General features: G+C 42.8%; 1 protein-coding gene across 3 annotated transcripts; it reads left to right on the top strand.

Moving 5' to 3' along the window:
* The first annotated feature begins 3,322 nt into the window (after positions 1–3,322).
* On the top strand, positions 3,323–26,980 carry LOC113012899 (protein NDRG3-like). 3 transcript variants are annotated; one of them, XM_026153329.1, is made up of 17 exons: positions 3,323–3,486; positions 9,847–9,918; positions 10,126–10,158; positions 15,555–15,660; positions 15,757–15,877; positions 18,522–18,584; positions 18,677–18,737; positions 18,850–18,936; positions 19,758–19,814; positions 19,900–20,003; positions 20,663–20,728; positions 20,813–20,864; positions 20,945–20,992; positions 22,784–22,819; positions 23,017–23,068; positions 23,996–24,034; positions 24,152–24,949. In XM_026153329.1, the coding sequence occupies exons 2-17, from the start codon at positions 9,859–9,861 to the stop codon at positions 24,250–24,252; spliced, it is 1,086 nt and encodes a 361-aa protein (XP_026009114.1). In that variant the 5' UTR covers positions 3,323–3,486; positions 9,847–9,858; the 3' UTR covers positions 24,253–24,949. The 3 variants fall into 3 exon arrangements, with proteins under 3 accessions (XP_026009114.1, XP_026009112.1, XP_026009113.1); XM_026153327.1 differs by lacking the exons at positions 23,996–24,034; positions 24,152–24,949 and adding an exon at positions 24,960–26,980 and having other exon boundaries at positions 3,326–3,486; XM_026153328.1 differs by lacking the exons at positions 3,323–3,486; positions 23,996–24,034; positions 24,152–24,949 and adding exons at positions 13,500–13,554; positions 24,960–26,980 and having other exon boundaries at positions 9,852–9,918.
* Positions 26,981–27,099: the final 119 nt, after the last annotated feature.

Genomic DNA, 27,099 nt, shown 5'->3' with positions numbered 1-27,099 from the left:
CAATGAGAGAAAAAATGGTGAAAATATTCAGGACAGCAACAGTTTTGAGACACCTGTCCTTTGATAGATGTGTCAGTGTGTGTGCAGTGACACAGAAAGTGTTGTGTTCAGGTCCAGTCAGCCAGATGGTCTCACTGTGCGTCCGCAGACCACCGGGACATTTCCTGTTGGCACAGACTGTGTTACACACTACAGTCCACTGAGCAGCAACATAAAAATGGTATTTCCAGGATTTTATAGACGAGCTGGGACAGTAAGGATTGCATCATTAGTCTGATAAACAGGCCTGTAATCTCCACACAATTTCCAAAAAACCCAGGACAACAGCCTGTAAGACAGATCAGCTGATCAGAATATAAATGCAAAAACACAGTCCTGGTGGATAAAGCTGCTCAGAGGAACTAAGGTCTTTGATCCATTTGTTTCTGCATGGTGACCAATATTTGAGCTTAATCTCATTGTGCTGGACGATTTTCAGCTGCTGCTGAAATAATTTGGACTTTAATTTGGTTTCATTTCATCTGTTTTTACAACATGCACAAAAAGAAACCATTCTTTTGTTTTTTCAGTTTGAAACTAAATGCCAGGATTTTGTTTCTCTTCTTGCCAGAAAACCGAACATCCCATCTGGCTTCCTCACTGGTTAACTCTCCATTACTCCTACATTAATGAAGAAACTACCAACTCAAAGTTGGTAGAGAGATAAAATGTAATCCTGTGTTTTGTCTCAGACTGATTATTATTTCCTGTTCCAACAGGACTGTGCACAAAGCAAGGTCCACAAAGGCATGGATGAGTGAGTTTGGTGTGGAACTGCGCTTGTGGAAGAATGTTCAAAAACTCTAATAAACCTGCACAAAGCCTTCTTAGAAGAGTTGAAGCTGCTATAGCTGCAAAGGGTGGTCCGACATTATATTTGACCCTATGCATTAAAATTGGGATGTCACTCAAGTTCACATATATGTGAAGGCAGACAAGCGAATACTTTTGTTAATATAGTGTGGCATAAATATATCGTAATATAACATAAAGTCATTGCAGGTGTGTTATTAAGGTTTATTAAATATTTCATTCTTTTTTAACACATTTACAGTAAGAGGAAGAACAAACCAATGTCTCTACATACAGTCATGAAACAGAAAGTACACTCTTTGAGTAACAACATTTAATATATCAGGACATAATAAAAAGCATTGTGTCTATTTCAGGACTTGAAATGAGGTAAATCCAACCTTAAACGAACAACACGTGATATATTACACTGTGTCATTGTTTACTCCTCAAGAGGTGTGTACAAAATGTAGTAGTCCCTTACTGCTCCCATAAAAGTTAAGCAGGCCAGTTGGTTTGATTAACCGATTATCAGGATTTGGGAGCACCTCTGTGATAGAGAGGTGCTGTACAAGAGCATTCAGGTGTGTGAACACAGTGCCACAATCTTTAAAGTGGTCGATGTTCCAGCAAATTCCCCTCAAGGTCAGACTATACAATGCTCAGAGAAATGTAAAAGATCCCAGGCCGCATTTAAATGTTTAAGATCAGGACAGGACCATTGAAAGACTGAATGTTAAACAAGTACAGTTTATTGAGCAGATTTGCAGAAGAAAGTCTCGTCTCTCTAAAAAGAACATGGCAGCACAGCTTAGATTTACTGCATCTTAACAAACCACAAGACTTCTGGAACAATGTCCTTCAGACAGATGAGAGCTAAATGCAGATGTTTGCATATATAATGCACAGAACAACACTTGGAGTAAAGCAAACACATCAGTACAAACACTTCACACCAACTGTATGCACGGAGGCTGAGGGTTGGTGATTTGGGCACCTTGCAGTTATTGACCATGAACTGTTTTCTATACCAAAGTACTCTGGAGTCAAATGCGAGGCCACAGCTAAAGCTCAGATCAAATTAAATCATGCAACATGACTCAGTGTTGGGAAGGTTACTTTTAAAATGTATTCCACTACAGATTACAGACTACATGCCCCAAAATGTATTTTGTAACGTATTCCGTTACGTTACTAAACGAGAGTAACGTATTCTGAATACTTTGGATTACTTAATATATTACCATGCTTTTACAACTACATGAATGTACTATTGCCGTGTGATTTATTACTGTTACTGAAGGTCCGCGGCTCCGAACCGTAGTAAAGGGACCTCTGGCTAATTTGCTAATTTAATCAAATTAAAAACTACAAATAAAGTTTAGCAGTAAAAAAAAAAAAAAAAAAAAAAAAAAAAAAAATATATATATATATATATATATATATATATATATATATATATAGACTTTGTGGACTGGTGCCAGCTGAACTACCTCCAGATCAACGCCAGTAAAACCAAGGAACTGGTGGTAGACTTCCGCAGGCACAAGCATTCTCCACTGCAACCACTGAACATCCAAGGTATGGACATTGAGGCTGTGGACAGCTACAGGTACCTTGGTGTTCATCTGAACAACAGACTGGACTGGACTCATAACTCAGACGCCCTCTACAGGAAAGGGCAGAGCAGGTTGTACCTGCTGCGGAGACTCAGGTCGTTTGGAGTGGAGGGCCCACTCCTGAAGACCTTCTATGACTCTGTTGTGGCTTCTGCTATCTTTTATGGCGTGGTCTGCTGGGGCGGCAGCATCTCTGCTGGGGACAGGAAGAGACTGAACAGGGTGATCCGAAGGGCCAGCTCTGTTCTAGGATGCCCTCTGGACCCAGTGGAGGTGGTGAGTGACAGGAGAACGGCGGCTAAGCTGTCATCCCTGTTGGACAACGTCTCCCACCCCATGCAGCAGACTGTGACAGCACTGAGCAGCTCCTTCAGTGGGAGACTGCGGCACCCACGGTGTGGGACGGAGAGATTTCGCAGGTCTTTCCTCCCCACTGCTGTCAGACTCCATAATAAAGACTTTAACTGATCAAGCACACACATCCATACATGTGCAATAACACTAAGTGCAATAATCTTTTCTGGCATCGTTGTATTTTTACTCAGTTGTATATAGTATATAGCATTCGTATTCTATTTTTATCTTATTGTATATTTTTATTTTATTTTATTCTACTGTATATAGTATATTATTTTATTCTATTCTGTACAGCTGTGTACTGTATTTATTCTTATTGTATTCTAATTTTTGCGTCATAACTTTTGCACTGTCCACTTCCTGCTGTGACAAAACAAATTTCCCACGTGTGGGACTAATAAAGGTTATCTTATCTTATCTTATATCAGAAACAAAGCTTCTGGTGCTCGTGGAAAATTTTGACACCTGTTGAGAATATGGCGGCTGATCTCGTGACCTGTTGTTTACGCTGACGTAGCTCCGCCCCGGACTGTCCGCGTGCTGCTGGTTGCGAGCTCAGTCAGTGAGAGAGGATCCTCGCGACCACGTCGATCTTAACGGCTGTCTTTGACGTTGAAACGGTCACAGGCTGCTGGATTAAACCGGTAACCTGAGCAGATTCCGGCGTTAACAATACACGGTGAGTAGCGTCTGGTCCGACTCGGCTCGGCACGAACTAATGACTGCTCTTCAGGATAATTAACCAGTTAACGGGTAAATGAGCGGGTTAGTTTCAGTGTTAACTCTTACTAGTTAGTGGTGGAGGTTATTAGCTCGGAGAACTAGCTTACATGGCGGCGGTGTGTTTGGTAACAGGTGTGTGTCGGTAACGTAGCAACGGTCGGTCTGCGGCTTAGCATCCGCGCTCATTAACGTTAAACGTTAAAGATCCTCCACAGTATAACTCCTGCCACTGTGTGTGTGGGCGTGTGGGCGGACAGCCTCGGTACATCCCGTTCAGCCCAGCCTCGCATCTATTGTTGTTACACGTTAATTAGTCGGATGGATGTCGGCAGGTGCGTAGCTGTTTGAGGCGTTTACAAGAACGTCGTGATGAGGCTTGTTTATAGAGCTGGGATTAAATAAATCCGCTCATGATGTCAGTCTCCTCACTTTTGCTAGTGCCGCACGTCCTGATCATTTACCTTTGATTTTATCAGCTCGTTTTCAGCCCCTTCTGATATAAAGCTGCAGTTCATTCCATTTGTTTATAGTCTGGGCATAATCAATCAATTTTATTGATTTCTTTATTGAGGTTCCTGGCTTAAATGGGGCTGTTCTATATACAGTTAAGGCAGAGGGTCTGTGTTATCTGACATAACAAATGTCTGTGCGGGTTCCTGAGATTTATGGCCATTAAATGTGTTTCAACAGCATTTTCATAAACCCTGCAAGAATCACCGATAAATATTAATGTGTAGGACAGGGGTGTCAAACTCAAATACACAGTGGGCCAAAATTCAAAACTGGAACAAGGTCGCGGGCTAACATTAATATTTATGGAGGAAAAAAATCTTCCTCCAGATTTAAGAATGAATCTTTTCTTTTGGACTCAGACAAGTTTTGCTGAAAAACTGATTATGGAACAAGCAAAGCTTAATACTAAACGATATATATATTAGCTGTATAATACCAGCAGGCCAGCTCTAATAATAATTTGGTATGGCTTCGCGGGCCAAATGTAATTAGGCTGCGGGCCAAATCTGGCCCGTGGGCCAGAGTTTGACACCTATGGTGTAGGATGAGACCATGTATGAATCTGTAGATGAAGAGCTACAGAAACACACACAAAGGCACTAAAAGAGCAAATATATGATGACTTTAAGGACTCCTGTGTTAGGCTCACAGCACAGCTTCCTTCTCAGTTTCACAGTCTAATAATAGTAATAATATAATATTAAGATCACCATATATCTCTTGGGTCATTGGGAATTTTGAATTGGTCTTTTAGAACCTATTTCGTTGGTCAGTCCTTATAAAGCAGGTGGACAAGCAGAAGCCCACAGACTGGGAGGCAGGGATGAATCTCCAGAAGCTGATATAAGCCTCTACAGTCACTATATCACAGAAACATGTAAAAAATAATAATAAGAGAAATAAAAACTGAAGCTGCGAATAAATGAAACACAAATTTTTACTGTACTGCTGGTACCTTGAGCTTTAATGTAGGAGCGGCAATGCTCAGCCTCGCTCTCATGCTGCAGGCATCGCTGCTAGAAACTGAGAGGATAGCAAAGTTTAGCATAAACTTATTTAACCTGTTCTTTGTTTCTGTGTTAAACAAACCTGTGGTAGACAGGAGCGGCTCGAAAAGTCACTTCTTCATATTTCAGTTGATCACACGGTTTATTAAAGGACTCTTAATGGCTTTTCCCCCACTGAGCTTTTAATCACAGTGATGAGTGGTGCTGCTGTTGCTTTGAGTCCTTTTCTTTCACTCCACCTGGGCTCGCCGCCTCGGTCGTGGCTCCGCCTCGTTGCCACTTGCTGTGAGAGAAGAGGCATCAGCTCACCATAAACTACCACAGCACCATCTGTGCTGCTGTTTTAGTCACAGGTGTGCTGCGAAACACATTTTAAAGTCTGCACTCCATTTTTAGACACATGAATGAAACCGTCACCACAGACACCTTCACTTGTGTTTACCACACCACTAATAACAGCCTCTGTGTTTCAGTTGCCTCACACGCTGCCTTAATACAACACTGAGATACCATCGGGAAAGAAAAACTGTTGGTTAGTCAGGGTTGTACCAGTCTGTTTGCTGATTGGAAACAGCATCAGTGGCAGGAACAGACCAATGGCTGGCCAGTCAGCTTTATTGGGCCTGGACCATCAGGTCATCGGTTTTGTTGCAGACTGTGGATGCAGCAAAGAGCCTGGGGTGGACACAAACCCAGATTCTCACTCCCAGCTCATCACATAGTGGCTTTTATACGCGAGGCCCATCATTCTCAGCCAGATGAGCTCTAAAAGCGTGCTGTGATGAGCCACATTTGAAATAAATCATGTTGAAATCAGATGGATTTTTACACTAATTTTGAATTTTAATTTTGCACTGAATTCAAGCTCTTGTTGGACTTTGATATAACTTTGATATAATAGGTAATGTCTATATTTTTCCTCAGAATGGTAGTTAAAATAAAAACTGCAGCATGTCTAAGTTGAGGTGTAGTTTTTGGATTCGCCGCGTGTCTCATATCAGGTTGCTGCAAATGTTCAAAAGGAGCCTCAACTACTGCATAGAAACAGTCATCCTCCCTGGTCTCTGATCCCCGGTCCTGAGAAGACATTTTCTTTTAGAAGACGCATAAATCTGTTTCACCTCAGTGCCGCATAATAAGAGTAAAATCTAATTGTAAAAAAGATCAGTTTAATTTCTGTACCGTTCATGTTTGGGTTTGGGATTGAGCTCGTTTTGTTTTCAGTTTGAGCTCCATCTGACTCGCACGCCGATTGTGTGTTTGGGTTGGAGCCAAAGTGCCCACAGGAAGCTCAACATCCATCCAAACCACTCTGCTGAAACACTGTTACCCAAGCTGTCTGCCCACACACACACACACACACACACACACACACACACACACACACACACACACACACACACACACAGGAGGATGGCTTACTTCCAGCCAGAGATCACTGTTTCCATTAGAGTCACACAGTTGGATTACACAGGGTGAATTGTCCCACAGGTAGACTGTGACAGAGGCACAGAGACTAGGTTCATCCATCCACGGATGGATGGAAGGATAGAATGTCGGTCCAATGGAAATCAAATTAATTCACACCATGACATTTTCTGGTATTAGTGAAAGTCGATTCCATTCATCTGGATGTGTGATTTTGGGTGGGAGGGGTGTTTCGTCGCTTGTCCGGGTGACCTCTGCACTCTGAGCCGACTGCAGGTTTCCCCAACAAACGGTGCAGTTGTGTGGTTACTGGAACTAGCATTATTTACTAGCAATGTAGGATTGTTAATATGCAATCCTACATTGCTAAGATGGTGAAAGATGTACTCTAAGACCTCCTCCTCATTTCAGAGATGTTTCTTTTTCCTTTTCACGTAAGCGTCATCCTTGATTCTCTGTTTAAACCAACGTTCCTCTGTGTTGGTTTAACACCTGCACACTGGCTTGCAGGTGTTAAATTGACTGACGAGTCCCAGCCTGATGATTTCTGTGTTCTGCTCTCCTCTAATTTGGTTGTTTGGTTTACCCAATATGTGATTTGCGGTAGAGCAGGGCGATATGGCCAAAAATATTTATCACGATATATATTTGAAACGATATAACTGACGATATAATTTATGCGAGACAAGATACAACTCCACGACTTTACTAGCGCAAAAAACCCCTTCCATTTATTTTCATTTAAACAAGCAGCTGTTTTTTATGTGCATTAAAGCTATATAAAAATGTAACAGTGCAAATGCAAATTCCTTGCTGAAAAGCAAGGCATTTCCAGTAGAAATGGGCTGGCATATCCTGAGTTCACCATGTATAGTATCCACTAAAGTTAAAAAGAGGTGCTTTGCTACATTAAGTGCAGTGTGCCAAATAAAAAAGTCAAATATGTATTTTTCGGACTATAAGGTGCTCGGGATTATAAGACACATTAAGCAAAACAAAGCAGTCAGATAAATCAAACTTTACTCAACTCATTCTTCTTGCTTCCTCCACTTCTGTACCATTGATTCATTAATGCTGTATTCTATCACAGCTGCTCTATTCCCATGTTGTTGCAGTATATTAATGATTAACCTCGTATTGTGGATAGATTATCTCAGTTGTTCTCCTGACTGAAGTTTGGTCCGTTTACAGCACATTATATACCAGCTAGTCCAACTTCAGTAACCCTACAAACGTCACTGCTGTTTAGTTTTCTGTCTTCATTTATGTTGGAAGTCAGAGAGAGGAGCAGAGCTGTACGTTTGAATTTTTTCAGAAATCTCTCAGTCAGAACATGCAATATCATGCTTAGGTAAATAGCGAAACTAGCGAGCTAACTTCCGCTAGTTTCGTGCTAACTTCTAACTCCGTTAAATGTAATAAATTTTGTTTTGATGGATGCCTGGATGCTAAACTTCATAGTTACACCTGGCTGGCAAAGCAGAAATGCTGATCCTTTTATTAAAGATGAAAGAATTTAGACAGTTTTTAACGCTCAGTGATGCTGCAGTGATCATTTGACTTTGGGACCTGAAGTGGACGGCGTTTTGGACCCAGATTACTCCCAGATTTACGAGCGCCTTAGTCCGACAAATACGGCAATAACGACGGCCGCTTGCATGTTCTACAAAAAAAAGTGCTTTCTTGTGTATCTGACGGACAAACACCAAACCAGTTCCACATCACTGAAGTTGCAGCATTTTTACAAACAATTCTGGTTCATCTGTTTCACTCAACGATCCGCTGTCCCTCATTCTCCGTCGCCGCCATGCTTTTCGGCCACGTGCGTATGAAGACAAAGACACTGCACATGCAAGTTTTACCCATATTCTATCGCGATATTTTATTTTCTTATCGTTGCCTAACATTGTACCGGTATTACCGTGAACGGTATAATATGGCCCAGCCCTAATTTGCAGTGTTGATTTTGGTACATAACCGTGTACGCTATATTAGTTTGTATGAGCTCACGGCCCATTGTTGGTTAGTGGACAACTGTACTGCTGTTGGCTGGGACTGAGGAGCTCACTTAGATGGGTGAGGAAGTGTTTCTTCCACTGATAGAGCTCCACCTCCACTCTCATGCATCATGGTATTAGGTATTTCATTTATAATATTGTTTTTAAAATAGTCATGAAAATGTTATTTTTAATTCCATTGAAATTAACCAAGTTAATTTGAAAATAAATTAGATAATTGTGTCATGAATAAGACATCAAAAAAGAAGAAAACAATGTTCTCACAACTGTTTTATTACATGATGAAACATATCTGTTCCACACTCACACACGTCATGGAAACACATTCACAAAAATGAAATTGTCTGTATTAAAGGAAACCTTCAGGAAGAAAACTGTCATCGTTAAATACTTGTGACAGTCACACCTGTGAGATCTTCACAGCTGCTGGATCATAAACTTTAATGCCAGCACTCATTTATAAAATCCATTGAATTAAAACTTTGAAACTCTTTAAATTCTTTGTGAGTCTGTTCTAACATTTTATGTGCTCATTTAGCTCACATGTACCAACTGAAACCAAATTCAGCTCTTAGCAAATCTTTATCTTAAAAACATGCGTGTCCGAAGTTTCTTAGTGGAGTTGTAGCTGTAGTGCTGCAGTCCACGCAGGGCAAACTAAAGAGACGGGCGCAGCCAACAGAAAGTGCAGCAAAAATGAAAGTTGATGCTGAAGAGAATTTCCAAGCTAGTTGAGAAACTGGGTACGTCTCCAGTCAGTGTAAAGAGAAGCTGCCGACAAAGAACAAAGGGGTCAAGGCTTTGGCACAGCGGGCTGTTTCTTTGAGTCTACTTTCAAAGCTGGATATGAAAGTTTCACGTTTTTGTGCTGGTAAAGTTGGCCTGAAGGGTTACAGGTAAACTACAGAGCTGCCATGTTCAGGCCTGAGGGGCTTTAAGACACATGCATGGATAAAATTGGATTAAACATTAGCATCTTGATGTGCCACATACGCCCAGCAGCTTCAGGTCTGAGGCTGTGTGGTTTCCTTCCTGCAGCACAGGAATCAGAAGGCTTAGTTTTGGTGAACTCGTTGTTTTAAAGGCTAATAAACTGTAGTAAAATGAGTCAAGTTTTACTTCCTACACAGTTTGTTCTTAATGTTTGTTTGTTTAAAAGTTAAATTGTTGTGGATGTGAAACAGTGTCAGCTGTTTTTTATTTACTTACTTTTGCTTCCTCTTATGCTTCTGACCACCCCCCCCAAAAACAAACAGGAACGTTGTTTTTATTTATATATGTATTTATTAGAAGTCTCGACAACTGCAAGTAAAACAAACTGTTCCTCTTCCTGTTTGTGTGCTTTAACAGGTGGATTGTCCTATGATGGAGGAGCTACATGATGTCCAGCTCACTGAGATCAAACCACTGCTGACAGGACAGGTGAGGGGGCGGGGCTTACAGGGTGCCCTCAGACCTGGAGTCCAGGAGTTGGATGAAGTAAACTGTAAACTTTTATTAAGCTACTTCTGAGGAAAATGATTTTCTGTCAAATGAATTATAAAATACAGAGGTACAGTCGTCTTTGTGTTCAGTTCCTGGAAACTGCGATTGACATAAAAAGTGACAATTTTGTCTCTGTCTCTTCAGAATGGGAGGAATCTCCAGGATTTCGATTGTCAGGTGAGTCATCAGCAGAAATTCTGTTCATATTGTATTCATGGACAACATTTAACTGTTTCTGAGATGTAACACGGCCACCAACCGTGAGAGTTCTTAGTAATGACCCCAGCAGGGTCTTCTTTAAAATTCTTAGAGTGAACAGTACAAGTTTATTTGATAACCTGTAGCTGAGAATGAAAGTGACTCTGTGTGAGAGAAGTGGATAAAACCTCAGAGATACTTCATCCTTGTGTAATTACAGGCCCATCAAACAGTGTTTGCTGTTTGATGGCTGCTGTGTGTTGTTGAGCAGAATCGATTTAGGAGGAAACAAGTCCACACTGATCAGTCACGTTCAATATTAGCTATTATTAGAAGCGGCGCTGATGGAGGCACATGTTTTATTGAACTGTTGTTCACCTTTACATGCGTGGAAGCAGAGGGGGTGGAAGCATTTACAGAGCAGCCTGTTTTTGTATCAGCACCCAGCTGTGGTATGTGTTTGGGCTATTTCAGCACTCTAACTGTCCAGAACTGGAGGTTTTCTTCATTTTGGAGTGTTTATTTCCCCCTCACTTTGATCTAGTTCTTGTGTTTTAATCTGAAGGTTTGACTGTGAAAGGGGCTGTTCAGTTTTTGGACTCTCTCAGCTGATTTAGCTGTGGCCCTCTGGTCCAACCTCAGTGTGAGTTTAGGGTCTTCTAAACCTGCTTGGACCGATCCTGAGATGACATGCATGATGTCAGCTGATGTGATAATACACTATGCATTCTTCCTGCCTTGTAATAAAAACAAAGGCTGGTCCAAAAAAAGACAAACAAGCAGAGTTTAACTGTATGGATGGAAAGTGTCCCAGTCTGTCATATTTGAGGAGAACTGTGAGGCTGAAGTCAGCAGGACTGCACATGGATCGATCCTCTGGACCCGTCATATTAACGTCACAGCAGGTCAGTCTGCATCAGCGACGGGGTAAATGTAGAGCAGTGAGCTGCTGCTCGGACTGTTTGTTCCCCAGCTGTGTTCGTGTCAGGGAAATCGACATTTTCCTCACAATTTAAAACAAAAATAAAAACGCCAATAATACAGTAGATGACATTCAGTGTATTTCATATCACCCACTGGTTACAGACTGGGTATTTTTGCTGTAGATCAGAATTAGTCAAGTGGGCACAGTGCTAAGTTATTAGCTAATTCTAGCTAGCTCGGATATCAGCCTGCACCCATAAACTGGACAGCTGCGTCACACAGATACCTGCTAGATAGTGCTCCACAACATCTGGAGAAAAAAATCCTAGAACTTCCCAAATCAGCACAACAGCACGGTCCACAGGTCCAGACTCAGGTGTCTGTGTGTTCTGTTAGAGGACTGAAGATTAATCAGGACAGTAAATTCTCAGCAGACTTTTAAATTAGTCAGTTTCAAGAGCAGGAGATGAAGTTTAATTAAAAAGTTCCACAAACGTCTCAGGTGGTTCACTCAGAGTGTGCAGCTGTGAGTCTGCTTCTTTTCTAGTGATCTGAGCTTTTCTTAAAAACAGCCAGGTGGATAAATCCACTGATTTCTGGGTAATGGTGTTAAATCCACCTGTTGAGCTGGCAGCTAGGGCTGGGCCATATTATACCGTTCACGGTAATACCGGTATAATGTTAGGCAACGATAGGAAAATGAAATATCGCGATAGAATGGGAGTAAAACGCGCATGCGCAGTGCCTTTGTTTTCATACGCACATGGCCGATTGTTGAGTGAAACAGATGAACCAGAATTGGTTTGTAAAAATGGTGCAACTTCAGTGATGTGGAACTGGTTTGGTGTTTGTCCGTCAGATACACGACAAAGCACATTTTTTTGCAGAACATGCAAGCGGCCGTCGTTATTGTCGTATTTGTCGGACTAAGATGCTCTTAAATCTGGGAGTAATCTGGGTCCTAAACTCCACAGCTTCAGGTCAAACAACACTGCAGCGTCACTTAGAGTTAAAAACTGTCTAAATTCTTTCATCTTTAATAAAACGATCAGCATTGCTGCTTTACCAGGTGTAACTATAAAGTTTAACTTCCAGGCATCCATGAAAACAAAAGTTATTACATTTAATGGAGTTAGAAGTTAGCAGGAAGCTAGCGGAAGTTAGCTCGCTAGTTTCGCTAGTTACCTAAGCATGATATAGCACGTTCTGACGGAGAGATTTCTGAAAAAAATCAAACGTACAGCTCTGCTATCACTTCCAACATAAATGAAGACAGGAAACTAAACAGCAGTGACGTTTGTAGGGTTACTGAAGTTGGGCTAGCTGGTATATAATGATGTGCTACGTGATCGCTAGCGACACAGCTATGTTAGCATAACATAAACAGTGAAGCTGGAGGACGAACACTAACACTTTTCCACTTATAAAAGTTAACGTGAAGGTTCTTCATGGTTAGAGACAAATGCAATCGCATGGCAGGATGCTGTAAAAGGACCAATCTTCAGTCAGGAGAACAACTGAGATAATCCATCCACAATATGAGGTTAGTCATTAATATACTGCAACAACATGGGAATAGAGCAGCTGCCAGAGAATTCAACATTAATGAATCAATGGTACAGAAGTGGAGGAAGCAAGAAGAATGAGTTTAATAAAGTTTGATTTATCTGACTGCTTTGTTTCGCTTAATGTGCCTTATAATCCCGTGCACCTTATGGTCGGAAAAATACGTACTGCACACTGCAGTTTAATGTTGCAAAGCACCTCTTTTTAACTTCAGTGGATATTATACACGGTTATGCTCAGGATATGTCAGCCCATTTCTACTGGAAATGCCTTTTGGTTAAACTTTCAGCAAGGAATTTGCATTTGCACTGTTACATTTTTATAAAGCTTTAATGTACATAAAAACCAGCTTCTTGTTTAAGTGAAAATAAATGGAAGGTTGTCTTTTTGCGCTAGTAATGTTGTGGAGTTGTATTTTGTCTCGCATCAATTATATCGTCGGTTATATCGTTATCGCAAATTTTCAAATATATATCGTGATAAATATTTTTGGCCATATCGCCCTGCTCTACTGGCAGCTGCACCTGCAGTACGCCTGTGTCGTCTGTGTGGTTTGTATGAGTGGAGGGAGCTCTCATCAAACCTCCTGCAGGTAGAAATAAAGTACCTTAAGCTGAAGGGGACTGCAGATAGAGAGAGGGCAGGTTCGACTGTTTAGACTTTAAGACCTTCCACTTCTCGGCCAATGACCACATGGATTATGTCTCTTGATCCAATCATACCACCCCCGCTTCCCGTCTCTGTGTTCACTCAGCAGAAGGCTGAAGGACGTCAGCACGGCTGACCTCCATCTTTCTGAAACCTTTTCTCTTCCTCCTGTCCTCTGTCAGGATGTCTGACTCTCTGGATCTGCACCAGATCTTCTGTTCTTTAGAAGTTGGGGTGGTGAGTCAGCTGCTCATTAGCTCCTCTGGAGTCATGCTTCACCAGCTGATACCTTACAGCTGCTGAGCCAGTTTGCTTCGTAGCTTGCTCTCTGCTTTTAGTTGCCTCGAGTTAGCTGGAGAGGAGTTGGCTGCTTTTCCATGCTGTGATATTAATCCGTTAAAATGTTACTTACAACACGTCCGTCTATGTACAGCGCTATCGTGTCTGAGGACTGTTCTTCATGACTGTGGCTGCGTGTTTGGGCTCACTGTCACTGCTCTGATGGTACTGCATGAGTAACAGCATTGAGACCACTATTTCTGATTGCAGGGAATTCACTTCCTGCCTCAGACGGTTCAGAGGTCGCCGAAGTGGACCTCAGAACCGTGTGAGGTCCACTTGAATAAAGCGTGCTGTCAAAGCAGAGACTCAGCCGTTGCATTGGAAAACTGTGAAAACTAATTTTTGAGTTCAGTTCAGTATAGAGGCTTCATAATGTGTTTTCTTATTCTTTTAAGATACACTGTTTCCCCAAAGTCAGGAACAGCTGTAACACTTTAGCTAAAGCACTTTGTTTTAAACATGCTTGGAGCTTCACTCTGCTGCCTGCAGACTTTCATCCTACAAACTTCTGCTAGAGGAAGTATCACAGTTTGACTCACCAATCCAGAGAAAAGCTCTCACACTTTCATACAAAGGTGAATCCCTCCACTTGTTTTCCACATCACAGGTCCTGAGCCCGTCTGACCGCACTCCTGAATAAAGGTCTGCATGAAGCGAGTCCTCAGATTCACATCATCAGCCTAATTTATTTCCAGTCCTCACGTTGACGCACGTGTCTTGTTGCTGTGCTCACTTGTAGAAATGAGACTCATCAAAGAAACTGACTTTTCGAGCATCCTCGTGTTTACGTGCACTGAACCTCACACACGGGCTTGTACTCAGCCTGGTTTCACACAGGAAGTTTCAGAAGAGTCGTCCTGGGATCTTTTCCACAGTTTTCCTCTCTCACATGAAGCACGCAGCAGGAAACGACCTGCTTTAGACACGATTCTGAATTGATACTGATAGTACCTTAAATCATTTGTACAGAAGTCCACGTACTATGGACTTGCCAGTGATCACGATTATTTAACGAGGTTTCTCAAAGACTGGAAAAAATTGAGAGTACATCAAAATAGAAATCTGTGTTTTAATTAAGTGGATTTGCTTGAACTTTAATTACAGTTGAACTGGAAAAGCTAAATAAGTAAATCTGTGTGTACTGAAGCAGTTATTCCACAGCCTGGAGGGGGGAGAGTTTGGACTTTTCTGGAAAAAGTAAAAGAAAAATGTGCTGAAACAAACTTCTGTTCTTGTTCTAATATTAATTGGAACCCAAAATTGTAACTGAAATTAAAAATTGATCATTTTGTTCATGCAGACTTTTTAAAATAGAACTGAAGACCTGGTGTTACAGAGCCGCTGAGGTTAATGCAGTGCAGGTGTGAAAATGGCGTAGTCACGTGTCACATGATGTTGTTTATTAGCACGTTTATAGTATATTTACTTAGTGAGGTGCTCTTCTGTGTGTCCGCTGACTCTGTGCTTTGAGTAAAAGCATACGAATGCTCTCACTGTGCCGCAGATCCAAACATGTAAAACTGTGTGTGCATGTGAGTAAGTATGAACTTGAGATCCATTAATGGGATCTGTCAGGTGGTTCCATGAGTCAGTAATGAGATTACAGCACCCATGAATCCATTCACAGGTCTGTGCGCCTGCCTGTGTTTCCATCTGTTACCAGATGAATGTGGATGATTTCCTACACAGCCTGTGACAGGCTGAGAGTCGCCACGCGTTCGTGTGGCGTGGTTCCTGATCACATGAACATGAATGATCTGTTCAGAGCTGCTGACACTTGTTTACTGTTTTAAAATGACTCCAGATATTAGAGCCCCCCCCTTCCGTGCTGCAGTGCATGTTTGTTGTCGGTGCTGACAGGGCGGGGTTTGTGTGTTGTTCGCGATGCTGCTCAGGAGCACGATGTGGAGACGGCCCACGGCGTGCTGCACGTCACCATGAGGGGGGCCGCTAAAGGCAACCGGCCCACGATCCTCACCTACCACGACATCGGACTCAACCGTGAGTAAAACACGGACACGGTTAATGAAGCAACGAATTATGTGACAACAAAAACACAACACATTGTTTTCTTTGTGTGTGTGTGTGTGTGTGTAGATAAGTCATGTTTCAACAGCCTCTTTAACTTTGAAGACATGCAGGAAGTGACGCAGCACTTCTCAGTTTTGCATGTTGATGCTCCGGGACAGCAGGAGAACGCTCCTATATTCCCTACAGGGTAAAACACGCACGCACACACACACACACACACACACACACACACACACACACACACACACACACACACACACACACACACACACACTCAGCATGCTCTGTTGGGTATTAACACACACACACAGGTGCCGTTTTCCATGGTGTAACACTCACCAGTGTTTTCTTGTGGCTGATCTGCTGTTAACACAAAACTGTCCCCATTGAACAGCTGCTGTGTTTCTGTGAGGCTGTGTTTTTAAATCAAGAAAACTACCTCGGAGGATTGTGAGGACTCTGTTTAGTGTCAGAGCTGACGTTAGTCATTGACTTGATTTTTATTTTGAAATCAGAAAATGCATCAGATTTGTTTGAATCCAGAATATCAGAGATATTAAGTTAAGTTGAAGTTTTATGTCGTTACTGTGCAATAAAACCTTCTGGAGTTCAAATCTTAGTCTAAACCTCAAAGACTTTATGCAAAAATAGATTCAGCAAAGAATAGAAAAAGACTATATTTAATAAAAACAGTTATAATGTTGCAACAACATACTTCAGGAATGCTTGCTGCTTTTTTTAAAAACCCGTATTTAACCTGAAGTGTCCTGATATTTGCAGCATTTTGACTTGTTAGCAGAAACAGGAGCTGTCAGAGAAACCTGCACCAGCTTAGGAAGAACACTCTTCCTTTACACACAGTTACAGTGGTCGGTTACATTAGTAAGTGTCACGTTAACACTGGACCCTAAATCTATGCAGAGCTATTGTGTAGATTATGCTTCTTCACAATCTTCTAATTTTCCACTCAGATTTGTAAATAATAAAGCAGAGAGACAGACGGTGTCAGACGGTGATTGTTCCCACCTTCAGCTGTGCAGTAGCAGCTTCTGCTGGTGTGTGGAAACACAGCTCGGACAATCGACCCACAGCGGCTGTGACAGCAGAAGCAGTTTGTTGTTATGAATACGATTACATCTGATAAGAATGATTTTCACAGCACTGGATATTATGATCGCTGCACTGCTTTAACTGTCCACTGGTTGCAGTTAAAGCAGGTTTGGATGGGGCAGGATGCTGAGCCACGTTCCTGATGCATCCATCAGTGTGTGCATGATGGGGAAAAGCTGTAGAACAAAGTGCTGCAGGACTGACTGTGTGGAAGGGTTAATGTGGCCTGTGATGAATGCCAGTTCTTTATTTCAGCAAGAACTTTGTTTTCTCTTGTTTTCAGGCAATAAAAATGACTTTATATTATGTAGTGGGTTTACATTACACAAAGAAAATGTTGAAAATAATTTATAATAATTCATCCAAACCGGTATAGTAGTAGTGACAACAAATAATGACCTACAAAGTAAACAGCAGCAGACTAAATCTAACAAAGAAAGATGATTTTCTAACAGCGCTTAAAATGTTGGTTAGTGATGTGTCGGTTGCGAACGACACTGCTCTTGGAGCCAGATCTTCAAAGTGAACGACGCAAGCCGGCTCCTTATTGGGAGCCGTGGTTTGTTTTTTTCCTCTCTCTCTCTCTCTCACTTTTTTCCGCTTCACTCCGCACGTGAGCCTTGTGCTTTGCGCTGGGCAGAGGGGGGAGGGGCGGTAGTTACACTCAGTAGCACAGGAACAGAGCGGGAGGGAGAGAGAGAGAGAGCCATGGACAACAACGTCACATTAGAAAGGTATGGTAATCATCCACAACTATTTACAGCTGTGGATGATAAAGGATTCAGAAAGTTTATTCATGCAGGTCCATATGACAGAGAATGTGCATCTTCTTTTTGTTTTCATATTTTAATTTATATTTAATTGTGTTGTGGTTTGCAGTGTTTTGTGTTGTTTCACTTTAAATTTGTAAAAGGAAAAAGCTGAAAATTTAAATAGTCAAAAGTTAAAATGTAAATAGTTGGTTTTTGTATTATATGATTTATTCGAATAAATAAAAGTATATTTACGGTGGCCCCTACATACAAAACACAACAGAAGTGCTCCAGGATGCTAGGGGGCAGTGTTGAGCTTTTGTTACCTGGTGGCTACACAAGCCAAGAAGTACCAACGACCAGATTTGTTGTGTGGTAGTAACAGGTAAATGAACTTTTTTAAAATTATTTGAATAAATATGAGTGCTTGTGTATAAATACACAAACAATACACACATGCTTTCAGTTGTGTAATTTAAGTGATCTAGTAGCTCTGCTTTGAAGTTCAGTTAAAGCTAGAAATGTGTTTTGGAGTTTTGTTTATATATAAACATATATAAACAAAACCAAGTTGTTTTTTTTACATTAGTAATTCCTTTTGTGCATAATTTTATATTATTGCTGATAATAAATTAATTAAAGCAACAAAACAACCTGAAGACAACCTTCCATCTTTTGGAAGTAAAATGACACACACACCGCCTACGATGGTCTCTGTCTTGACAAAATAATAACCCACTCAACTATTCTCCAGTCGTCAGTTATTTATAGAAGTCAGTGGCAGTGCTGTCTTCTTTACAAGCTTCTCCCCGAGGTTCCCCGTCTCTCAAAAGTTCTGTTCTACACAAGCGAAGACTATCTGACACTGACACACTATCTGACACACATCTGTGTGTCAGATGTGAGTTACTCCATCCCAGAGTGGGTGTGATGTCCTCTGAAGTGATGTAAACATGACTGTGTGTGTAGGTACCAGTATCCCAGCATGGATGAGCTGGCTGAGATGCTGCCATCTGTCATGACCCAGCTTCAGTAAGTCTGCTGTCTTCTGTTCAGTCAAGTGCATGATGGGTAATTTTCAGACAGACAGCGTACCCTAATGTGTATCTGTGTGACATCATCAGCATAAAGAGCGTGATTGGTATCGGCGTTGGAGCCGGAGCATACGTCCTCACCAAACTGGCAGTAAGTAGCAAACAGGACGGGACAGGAGGGACAGGAGGGTCGCTGGTTTTCAGTCTTGATGATGATGATGATGAAGATGATGTAACTGATGACGGTTGTTGTTATGTTTCAGCTGAATGAGCCCAGTTTGGTGGAGGGTTTAGTTCTGATTAACGTTGACCCGTGTGCCAAGGGTTGGATCGACTGGGCTGCCTCCAAGGTAACCCACACACACACGCACACACACACACAAACTCTGGATACCGACTCCAGCTGTCCTCAAACATCTGCAGGTGGAGAAATGTGGAGCCAGGATAAAATGAATACATATGATTTGTTTTTTTTAAGTTTGCATCTTTTGAAAAAGAAGAAAGTAAACAAAGAGGAAGTTTGTTAATTGTATTGAACTAAAAGTCAACTTCAGATACTTTCTTATCGGTAATGGTTTGAAAGAAATGTTCTCACCACCACTTTTCCATGTGCATGCATGTAAAGCCAAAAGGAAGAGAGTGCAGTACTAAGACCCACACAGAAAAAAGTGAGAGGATGCAAAGCATGAAATCGAGAAGCTGCAGTGGAAGTGGCTTGCAGAGTGGCTTGCAGAGCCAGCAGCAACTGAAAGCAGGCTGAAGCAGCTAAAGTGGCACGTGCCATATAATATTTACCAAGAGGATGCACAGAAAACTGTCACCATGCTCAGTTTTGAGAAAATTATTATTAAGGTGTTTTTTGTTTTTTTTTTGCCACAAAAAGTCTGTGTGATGTCCGAGCGGTAATTATTCGATGGATGCACAGTGAGAGGTTCAGCTGTGCTCAGGCAGCATCCTCGTCTAAACTGCAGAGAGCAGGTCGAGTGAGTGAGAATACGGAGCAGAAAGACACATCTGCAGGCGAGCTCTGAACGAGCTCAGGTCTGTCTGCAAGCTCCAGAGTTCAACTGTCCTTACAGTTAGTCACTGCGTGTGAACAGAGACAGCATCATTTAAACTGTCAGCCGAACACCAAGAATCAGTTTGTCTGTTCGTCTTTTGTCTCCTGCAGCTGAGCGGCTGGACAAGCAACCTGGTGGACATCATCATGGGGCATCACTTCAGCACTGTGAGGACAGCAGGCACTGCAGGCTCGTTCTGTATGACTCTAAGCTGTGGTTAACCACCACTGAAACCTGTGTGTGTGTGTTTAGGACGAGTTAACAGAGAACAAGGAAATAATCCAGACGTATCGACTCCACATCTCTCAGGATATACCACAGGACAACCTGGCCATGTTCTACAACAGCTACAGCAGGTAGGACACTGAACACTGTGGATGTGATGAATAAATGCAATTTATAAATGCGATTAATCCTCGCTTCAAATCGTCCTCCACAGCTGTCGGTTTATGTGGTGGAAACCTGGATGTTTCCTGCTTCAGAGCTCGATCTGAAGCTAAAGTGATGCTTCATTTTTCAGAAGCACCCTGACCCAAACACTGAGGTTGTTTGGACTAATTGCATCTTTCAGGGCAACAAAATGCTCCGTAATTATCTGAGAAACAGTGTTTAACAGAGAGCAGGCTACAGAGCGCACACTGACAGCTTTGCTTTCAAGCCCCTGTAATCATCATCAGTGACAGCGGACGGGAGCTGGAAATAAGAGCTGTGCTGATCTTTAGGAAGAAGACATGTGTTTTGACAGCTCAGGTGGCAGAACAGACATCCTCACATCACAGGTGTGAGCAAATCATTATTCACATCAAGTTTCAGTGCAGAGTGCTAACAGGCTGAAGGACCCTTCAGAAAGCTTCAGATTTTCATTGGTTTTATCGTTGCTTCGATCTGATCCGAGCTCCTTACAAAGAAAGAAAATCCCAGACTCACTGATGCTGTAGCTCACTGTGTCCACTTCACTGCCTTACTGTGTGTGTGTGTGTGTGTGTGTGTGTGTGTGTGTGTGTGTGTGTGTTAGTCGCGCCGAGCTGCAGATGGAGCGTCCTGTCTCTGGTCTGAATGAGAACACAGCCACCACCGTCAGGTATGTCTTCGTCTTCTTTCACCTTGTTCAACATGTCTGACGGTCATGTGACTCGTTCCGTTATTCGGCGTGCTCGTTTCTCAGGTGTCCCACTCTGCTGGTCGTCGGGGACTCGTCGCCTGCCGTTGATGTCGTGGTGAGTGGCTGCCCTGTTTCCATGACAACAGCCAGTAAATGATGTCACATTCTAGTGAACACTGTCTCTGCGCTCTGCAGGTGGAGTGTAACTCCAGAATGAATCCCACCAAGACCACATTGCTCAAGGTACCGTCTCTACTCATCATTTTATTTATGAAACCTGATGATGTCACCTGGGGTGGGGGGGCTAGTTAGTTGGATTAGCTGCAGTCGTAAACTATGTGGATGCAACACATGTATCAGCGTACACATACCAAGTAAGGGACCCATAAAAACACCCGAATTTCACTCACTGCAGCTGAAACACAAACATCTTGGATGGTCTGAACTGCACAGCTAACCATATCAGTACTGTTATGTTAGGCTGCACAGTATTTATGTTTCTAATAGAGTCTCATATATCATAATAAATACCCTGCACCCTTTAAAACTCCCACCCTCCACAGATCTGGATTTTTAATTTTTGTCCTTCAGCTGTAAAAGGCTAAAAGGTCATCCGCTCACCCCGCTGGGTGGGCGGATGACACGGTTTGACTTTCTGAGTTTAGAATTTAACTTTTAATTGTTTGTCTTTGTTTCTATGAATTTATCGTGAAAGTGGGATTTTCATGGGGGTTAATTTAATCTTTCTTCCCATCATACTCCACCACCACTGATGAGGGATTATTGAAATGTGATCTGAATATCCAAAAATTAATCTGCTTAATAAATATTTCTCAGACTTGTTCAGACTGTTTAAAAGAGTCTCTGTATGTCTAAGGCTGCGTTCACACTGCAGGCGAAAGCGCATCAAATCCGATTTCTTTTGACCCTATGCGACCCATATCCGATCATACTATGACAGTGTGAACGGCACAAATCCGATATTTTCAAATCCGATCTGGGTCACTTTCGTATGTGGTCCTGAATCCGATACATATCCGATGTTTTAGAAAGCGACTGCTGTGTGAACGGTCAAGTCGCCTTAAATCCGTCTTTTACGTCACTGACACAAGACAGATGCTAATTATCAGCGCCAGAGAAGCGCCCGAGAAGACATCGTGAACGCTTCCTGGCCATCTGGTGAAAGTGCTGGGAAGACAACGTTGGAGAAACGTGAACATTTTATTTGTACTGCATAACCTGCAGATTCTGACAGAAATCTGCAGCTATCCTTTGAAGCAGCGCTCCTCTAAAACAGCAATAAGGATCATTATTAGGTTATTTACATTATTATGTAAATAACAAAATAACTTAAAGCAAAAATTGGGAAACATGAAGTCCGAAGTCTTTATATTAAGGGCCATCAGTCAAACATACTGTTTGCTCTGGGTCTAAACAGAGCGCGTTGTGTGTGACGTCTTCTTTTGCACATGCGGCCGCTTTGAGAGTTCACACTAGAGCGCGTTTGCTGTCGCATTTTATTTGTAGTGTGAACGAGCACACAAAAAAATCGGATTTGATCAAAAAATCGGAATTGAGCATTAAGACCTGCAGTGTGAACGTAGCCTTACAAACCTAGACTTTAATATGCTTGTTATTTTTCGTCATCGTAGCGTTTAAAGCAGGGGTCTCGTACTCCAGTCCTCGAGAGCCGCTGTCCTGAAACTTTTCCATGTGTCCCTGTTGCAACACAAATGACTACAATTAGTATGTCATTAGCAAGACTCTAGAACTTGACTGCATGCTGAGGTGGCAATTCAGCCATTTGATTCATGTTACAGCAGCTCATGAGTGAATGAAGGTTAGGGGTTGCCACCTCAGCATGCAGTCAAGTTTTATACTCTTGCTAATGAGCTACTAATTGTATTCAGGTGTGTTGCAACAGGGACACATGGAAAGGTTTCAGGACAGCGGCCCTCGAGGACTGGAGTTTGAGACCCCTGGTTTAAAGGGTCGCTGTTTTATCCCCATGATGTTTTTTTGTGTCTCCACTAGATGGCAGACTGTGGAGGACTTCCTCAGGTGGTTCAGGTGAGCCTCAGCAACTCCCTGCTTGTTCCTTCTCCTCCACCATGTTGTAATAATAAGAAAATAATCCTGTTGTAATAAAGATTAGGACCAGGATTTGTCCTTCATATTTGAAGTTTTGAAACTTAATACAACTTTAATGTTTGTAGTTGTTAGTAATTGTGTCAAATTGAGGAAATTTGTGTTTTGTTTTTCACCAGCCTGGAAAACTAGCCGAGGCCTTCAAGTACTTTGTGCAGGGGATGGGTTACAGTGAGTACCATTTCATGACTCCCCTTAATACTAAATGAAAAGCGTCTAACAGTTTGTTAAGTATGATCTCAGCTTTGGTTTATGGTTTGCACATTACCCGAGAGTTGTGCACTGTATTCAGTGTAAAAACATATGAATTCTACGAGCAGCTGGCCAGTGGTTCCTGCAGTTGCTGGCTGTCGCCGGGTGAAACTGGTCACAACGACGGTGCTGTACCAAAAATCTCTTTGTGATCACTTTGGTCACATGGCCACAGTCGCCTGTAGTTTATATGGAAGACGCCGACGCGTCTGTAAAGCAGTTCAGACACGCAGGAAAAAGTGACATCACCAGTAATGCAGAATGCTTGCTTTTAAAGTAAAGGTACACATTGAAACATATTAGCTGTTTTGCTGGGGCACAACTTTTACTTTGAAAGTGAGCCGTTTCCAGTTTGTGTTTTTCACTTTCATTACTACTTAGAGAGCAGTGAGCGAGTGTTTGCAGACAAACTACGGGCGACCTCAGCAGTCTGCTGGCAGCCGTAGCAGCACCACATTCCTCTTCACCATCAATTTGATGGCAGCACGTTTACAGGTCTTGGCTAGCTGCACACGCCCACAGTGGTTGTGCGTTACGTTTGTAGACATTTCCTCCTGCAGGACTAACGCAGCGTGTGGTGCCCTCACACTCGTGTCTTTGTCTGTTTGTCCGTCTGTAGCTCAGCTTCACTAGATTTTCTGTGTAAGTAACAGTTTGCACAGCATGACCTGCCTTAGGATTTGTTGTAAACACACACACCTGATGTGTGTGTGTGTGTGTGTGTGTGTGTGTGTGTGTGTGTGTGTGTGTGTGTGTGTGTGTGATATTAAACTACAGCATGTTGGTTTCTCACCCTGCCCTCCTTCCTCTCTGTTCCTGTTTCTCTCTGTTGTTCTTTTCCTCCAGTCCCTCATGTTGCTTTACACCACATCAGCAGCCAATCAGGTATCAGGATTCCAACCAGAATCTGAACCCCTCTCGTCCTCTCCATCGTCCTCCCCCTCATATGTGTGTGCATGCTGTCGATCAGCTGATCACGCTGACGTTTTTCTTCCTTTGCAGTGAGCGACCAGCAGGCTGCGCTGCATGCCAGCACATCTCTCTGTTCACACTGTCGGCTCTCGGGCTCGACTCTGAGCTGCTGCTCGTGTCTGAAAGGCTGAAAACACTGTGACATGAGAAAGCTATGAGGCCGAGAACACACCTGTCCCACCGCAGGAATCCAACACTTCCTGTGAACTCTTCTGCTTTGTTTCCACTGCTGTACAAACCTCAGCACTTCAGAAACATGCTGCACAAAACGAAGTACCTCTGAAAGTGTCACTTTTAACACAGTTTAATCATAACACCGGGACACTCAGAGAAGAGACAGAGCAGGACAATCATGACTCAGTCAGATGGATCTGTGTTCGCTTAAGTCGAAGTGAGTTTTCTCACATGAACAGAGGGCTGGAGAGTTGGTCAGGATGTGTTGCAGGTGATAGTCTGCACCTGAACCATTCGCGGGGCTTGTGTTTAGATGAGGGAGCGTGCAGAGGGAGCCCACACACTGGACCATTAGCTTCGAGTCGTGTCCTCCTGAAAAGTAGTCATCCGTCCGGACAATGAGAGCAGTGGGGTGAAAGCAGAACACGTGGACTTCCTGTTGTGCAGAAGGCCTGAGTGTTACAGCGGCTTCTCTTCGTCTGTGTGTAAAGTGAGCGTCACGCATGACAGGACAAAGCTTCAGTGTGAACAGACTGTCATCAGATTTGAATCCAGCGGCTCGGCTCACCGCAAACGATTCAAATCAGCCTCCGCTCATACATTCGCTGGCTCCGCCCTCTGTTACTCTGTCACTAACGCGTTTTCATCTGTGTCGCCCCCTCAGTGCCCACGGCGGGGATGACCCGGCTGGTTCGCTCCAGGACTCACTCGGCCTCCAGCGTGGGCTCCACAGACGGCGTCCGGAGCCGCAGCACCACCAACGAGGGCGCCAACTGCGCCGAGCCTGACAACACTGCAGTACACACCGTTGAAATGACTGCATAGGACTGTTCCCGTTTCCTCTGTGTACCTGCAGTTCTCTCGTCCAATCAGATCCTTCCTTTCTTTTAGTTGTAAATGTTTTTCCTGAAAATAGAAAGCCCTCAAAAGCTTCACTTCCAGCTGCCTGTTCTCTAAATTTGTTCCCTGTGAGTTTAGGGTTCGTTGAATGATGTCATAAACATTTCGGTGTTAGCTGCCGCCATGTTGGCTCCTTTTTCCTGCGCTCTGTAGGCGTTACTGCACACAGGTCAGTCGGTTTGTATGTATACACAGCTGTTGTGTTCCTTCACTGCTCCTTTCTCACTCCTGATTTCTTCTTTTAGTCATTACTCTTATATAATCAATATTTTGTTTATCTTTGCTGGTGGTGTTGGTTGATATGAAGCTCGTTTCTTAAATGAACCCTTCTTTGGTGCCCATTACAAAGTGGATGTGCTTCCGACCCAGATGTATTTTTGTAATCGCACTGACAGAAGATCTGTGACGCGAGTTTGACCTGGTTTAACGACAAAAAACGGCATCGCGAGCTGCGGTTCCCTAAATGGTTCCCTCGGTGTTTGTGAGCGTGCACCATGAAGCCGGGTCCTCGTACAGCTCAGTAAACACATTAAAACATGAAGGTCAGTGGGACTGAACTTTGAGCTGGTTTCGTCCGATGCTGTTTTGCTGATGTTTAAACGGGATTTTCTGTGGCCGTACAATTTGTTTTGCCTGAGCTTCAAGTGTAAAAACAACTTAGAGATTTTTTTCCAGATAATTTAGCGAAACATCCTGAAGTCTGCCTGTTACCTCCACAGTCTCCTCGCTTTCCCGTCTCTGAAGCTCGGTTCATTCGGCCCGTCCACAGCATGCTCCTTGTAGAGTGTTGGCATGCAAACTGTGCCGTGGTGTCAGTGTAGTGAGTAATGAGATGTTGTTCAGCTGTAAACCTGCTGCTCTCCATCTGAAACAAACCAAACCTCAGATGAGGATTCTCTAGGCTGAAGCTGGCAGCAGGGGGCGCTGGAGGTGGTCGTAGTTGCTGCAGAAATCTTGGAGCATTTCTTGGATTCTGGTTATTTGTAGGAATTGTTTTTTGGGAAAAAATGTTAATGAAAACTTTCACCACAAGGTGGCGATGTTTTACCAGAAAGCTGTGATGACTGTGAAAGAAACACTACTGTACAGATGTTAACGCTGATTCACGGCTCCATCTAGTGGATCAAAGTGGTATTACGTGATAGTACAGCTCAGCCTTGTTTCAGCATTGGCTGAGATCTCTGCAGTACGTAGATGTTGTAGACATGAGATGGGAGCTGCTGTCAGTTTTCTCACTGCATAATAAAAGTGTCACACTTGGCAGAAGGCGTTTCTACTGGAAACAAACAGCTGATGTGTAAAAGAAACAGAATGAACCAGGGTTTTTTCACCCACTGAGAAGCTGCTTTTCTACTACAGTTGACAGCAGGCTGTTTGGCTTTCTTGGAACTGTCCTGCAGCTTTCAAGGAACATTTTCTTGGAACGTGATGGAAAATACAGCCGAGGCCAAAGGGTGACCTTGGTCATGGTGTTGCTGCCCCCTGCTGGACGATTCAGCAGGAAACGAACGCCAGTGTTTGTCAGCAGCTTTTCATGTCGACTCTTATGAAACATTCAGGTTTGGCGGGGACAGCAGGGTCGACCCATAAACTGTTCACTTCCTTTCTTCTCTATATTCTGACTGTGGTTCTGTCCTTGTTGTATTTATTACTCATTTGTGTATTATTACTTTGGAAATTTCTACTGAAGCTTTGGTAGCGGTTCTGTTACAGAGAAGTTTGATTCACTGGATGTTCCACGATGTAAACACGGTTTGTAATGAAATAAAACTCGTTATCCAGAGACACGGTCGAGGCCGAGCGTCTCAGCTTTTCTTTAGTGGCTAAAAATACTCACATTCAGATTCTACTGGAAATAAATCAGCTGTTCAATGAAGCTGAGTGGCACGTCCATAGTGGGACGT

The sequence above is a fragment of the Astatotilapia calliptera genome, chromosome 20 (assembly GCF_900246225.1).
Source record: "Astatotilapia calliptera chromosome 20, fAstCal1.2, whole genome shotgun sequence".
Taxonomy (NCBI): Eukaryota; Metazoa; Chordata; class Actinopteri; order Cichliformes; family Cichlidae; genus Astatotilapia; species Astatotilapia calliptera.
Note: the sequence above shows the minus strand (reverse complement) of the source record. Positions and strands in the feature narration are given on the sequence as shown.

What these genes read in the sequence shown, in the direction of transcription:
- LOC113012899 (XM_026153327.1), top strand. Translation starts at nt 9,859, where the DNA reads ATGATGGAGGAGCTACATGATGTCCAGCTCACTGAGATCAAACCACTG. An exon ending in TCCAGGATTTCGATTGTCAG is followed by an intron (nt 10,159 to 15,554) that starts GTGAGTCATCAG and finishes GATGCTGCTCAG; the next exon opens with GAGCACGATGTGGAGACGGC. An exon ending in AACACAGCCACCACCGTCAG is followed by an intron (nt 20,729 to 20,812) that starts GTATGTCTTCGT and finishes CTCGTTTCTCAG; the next exon opens with GTGTCCCACTCTGCTGGTCG.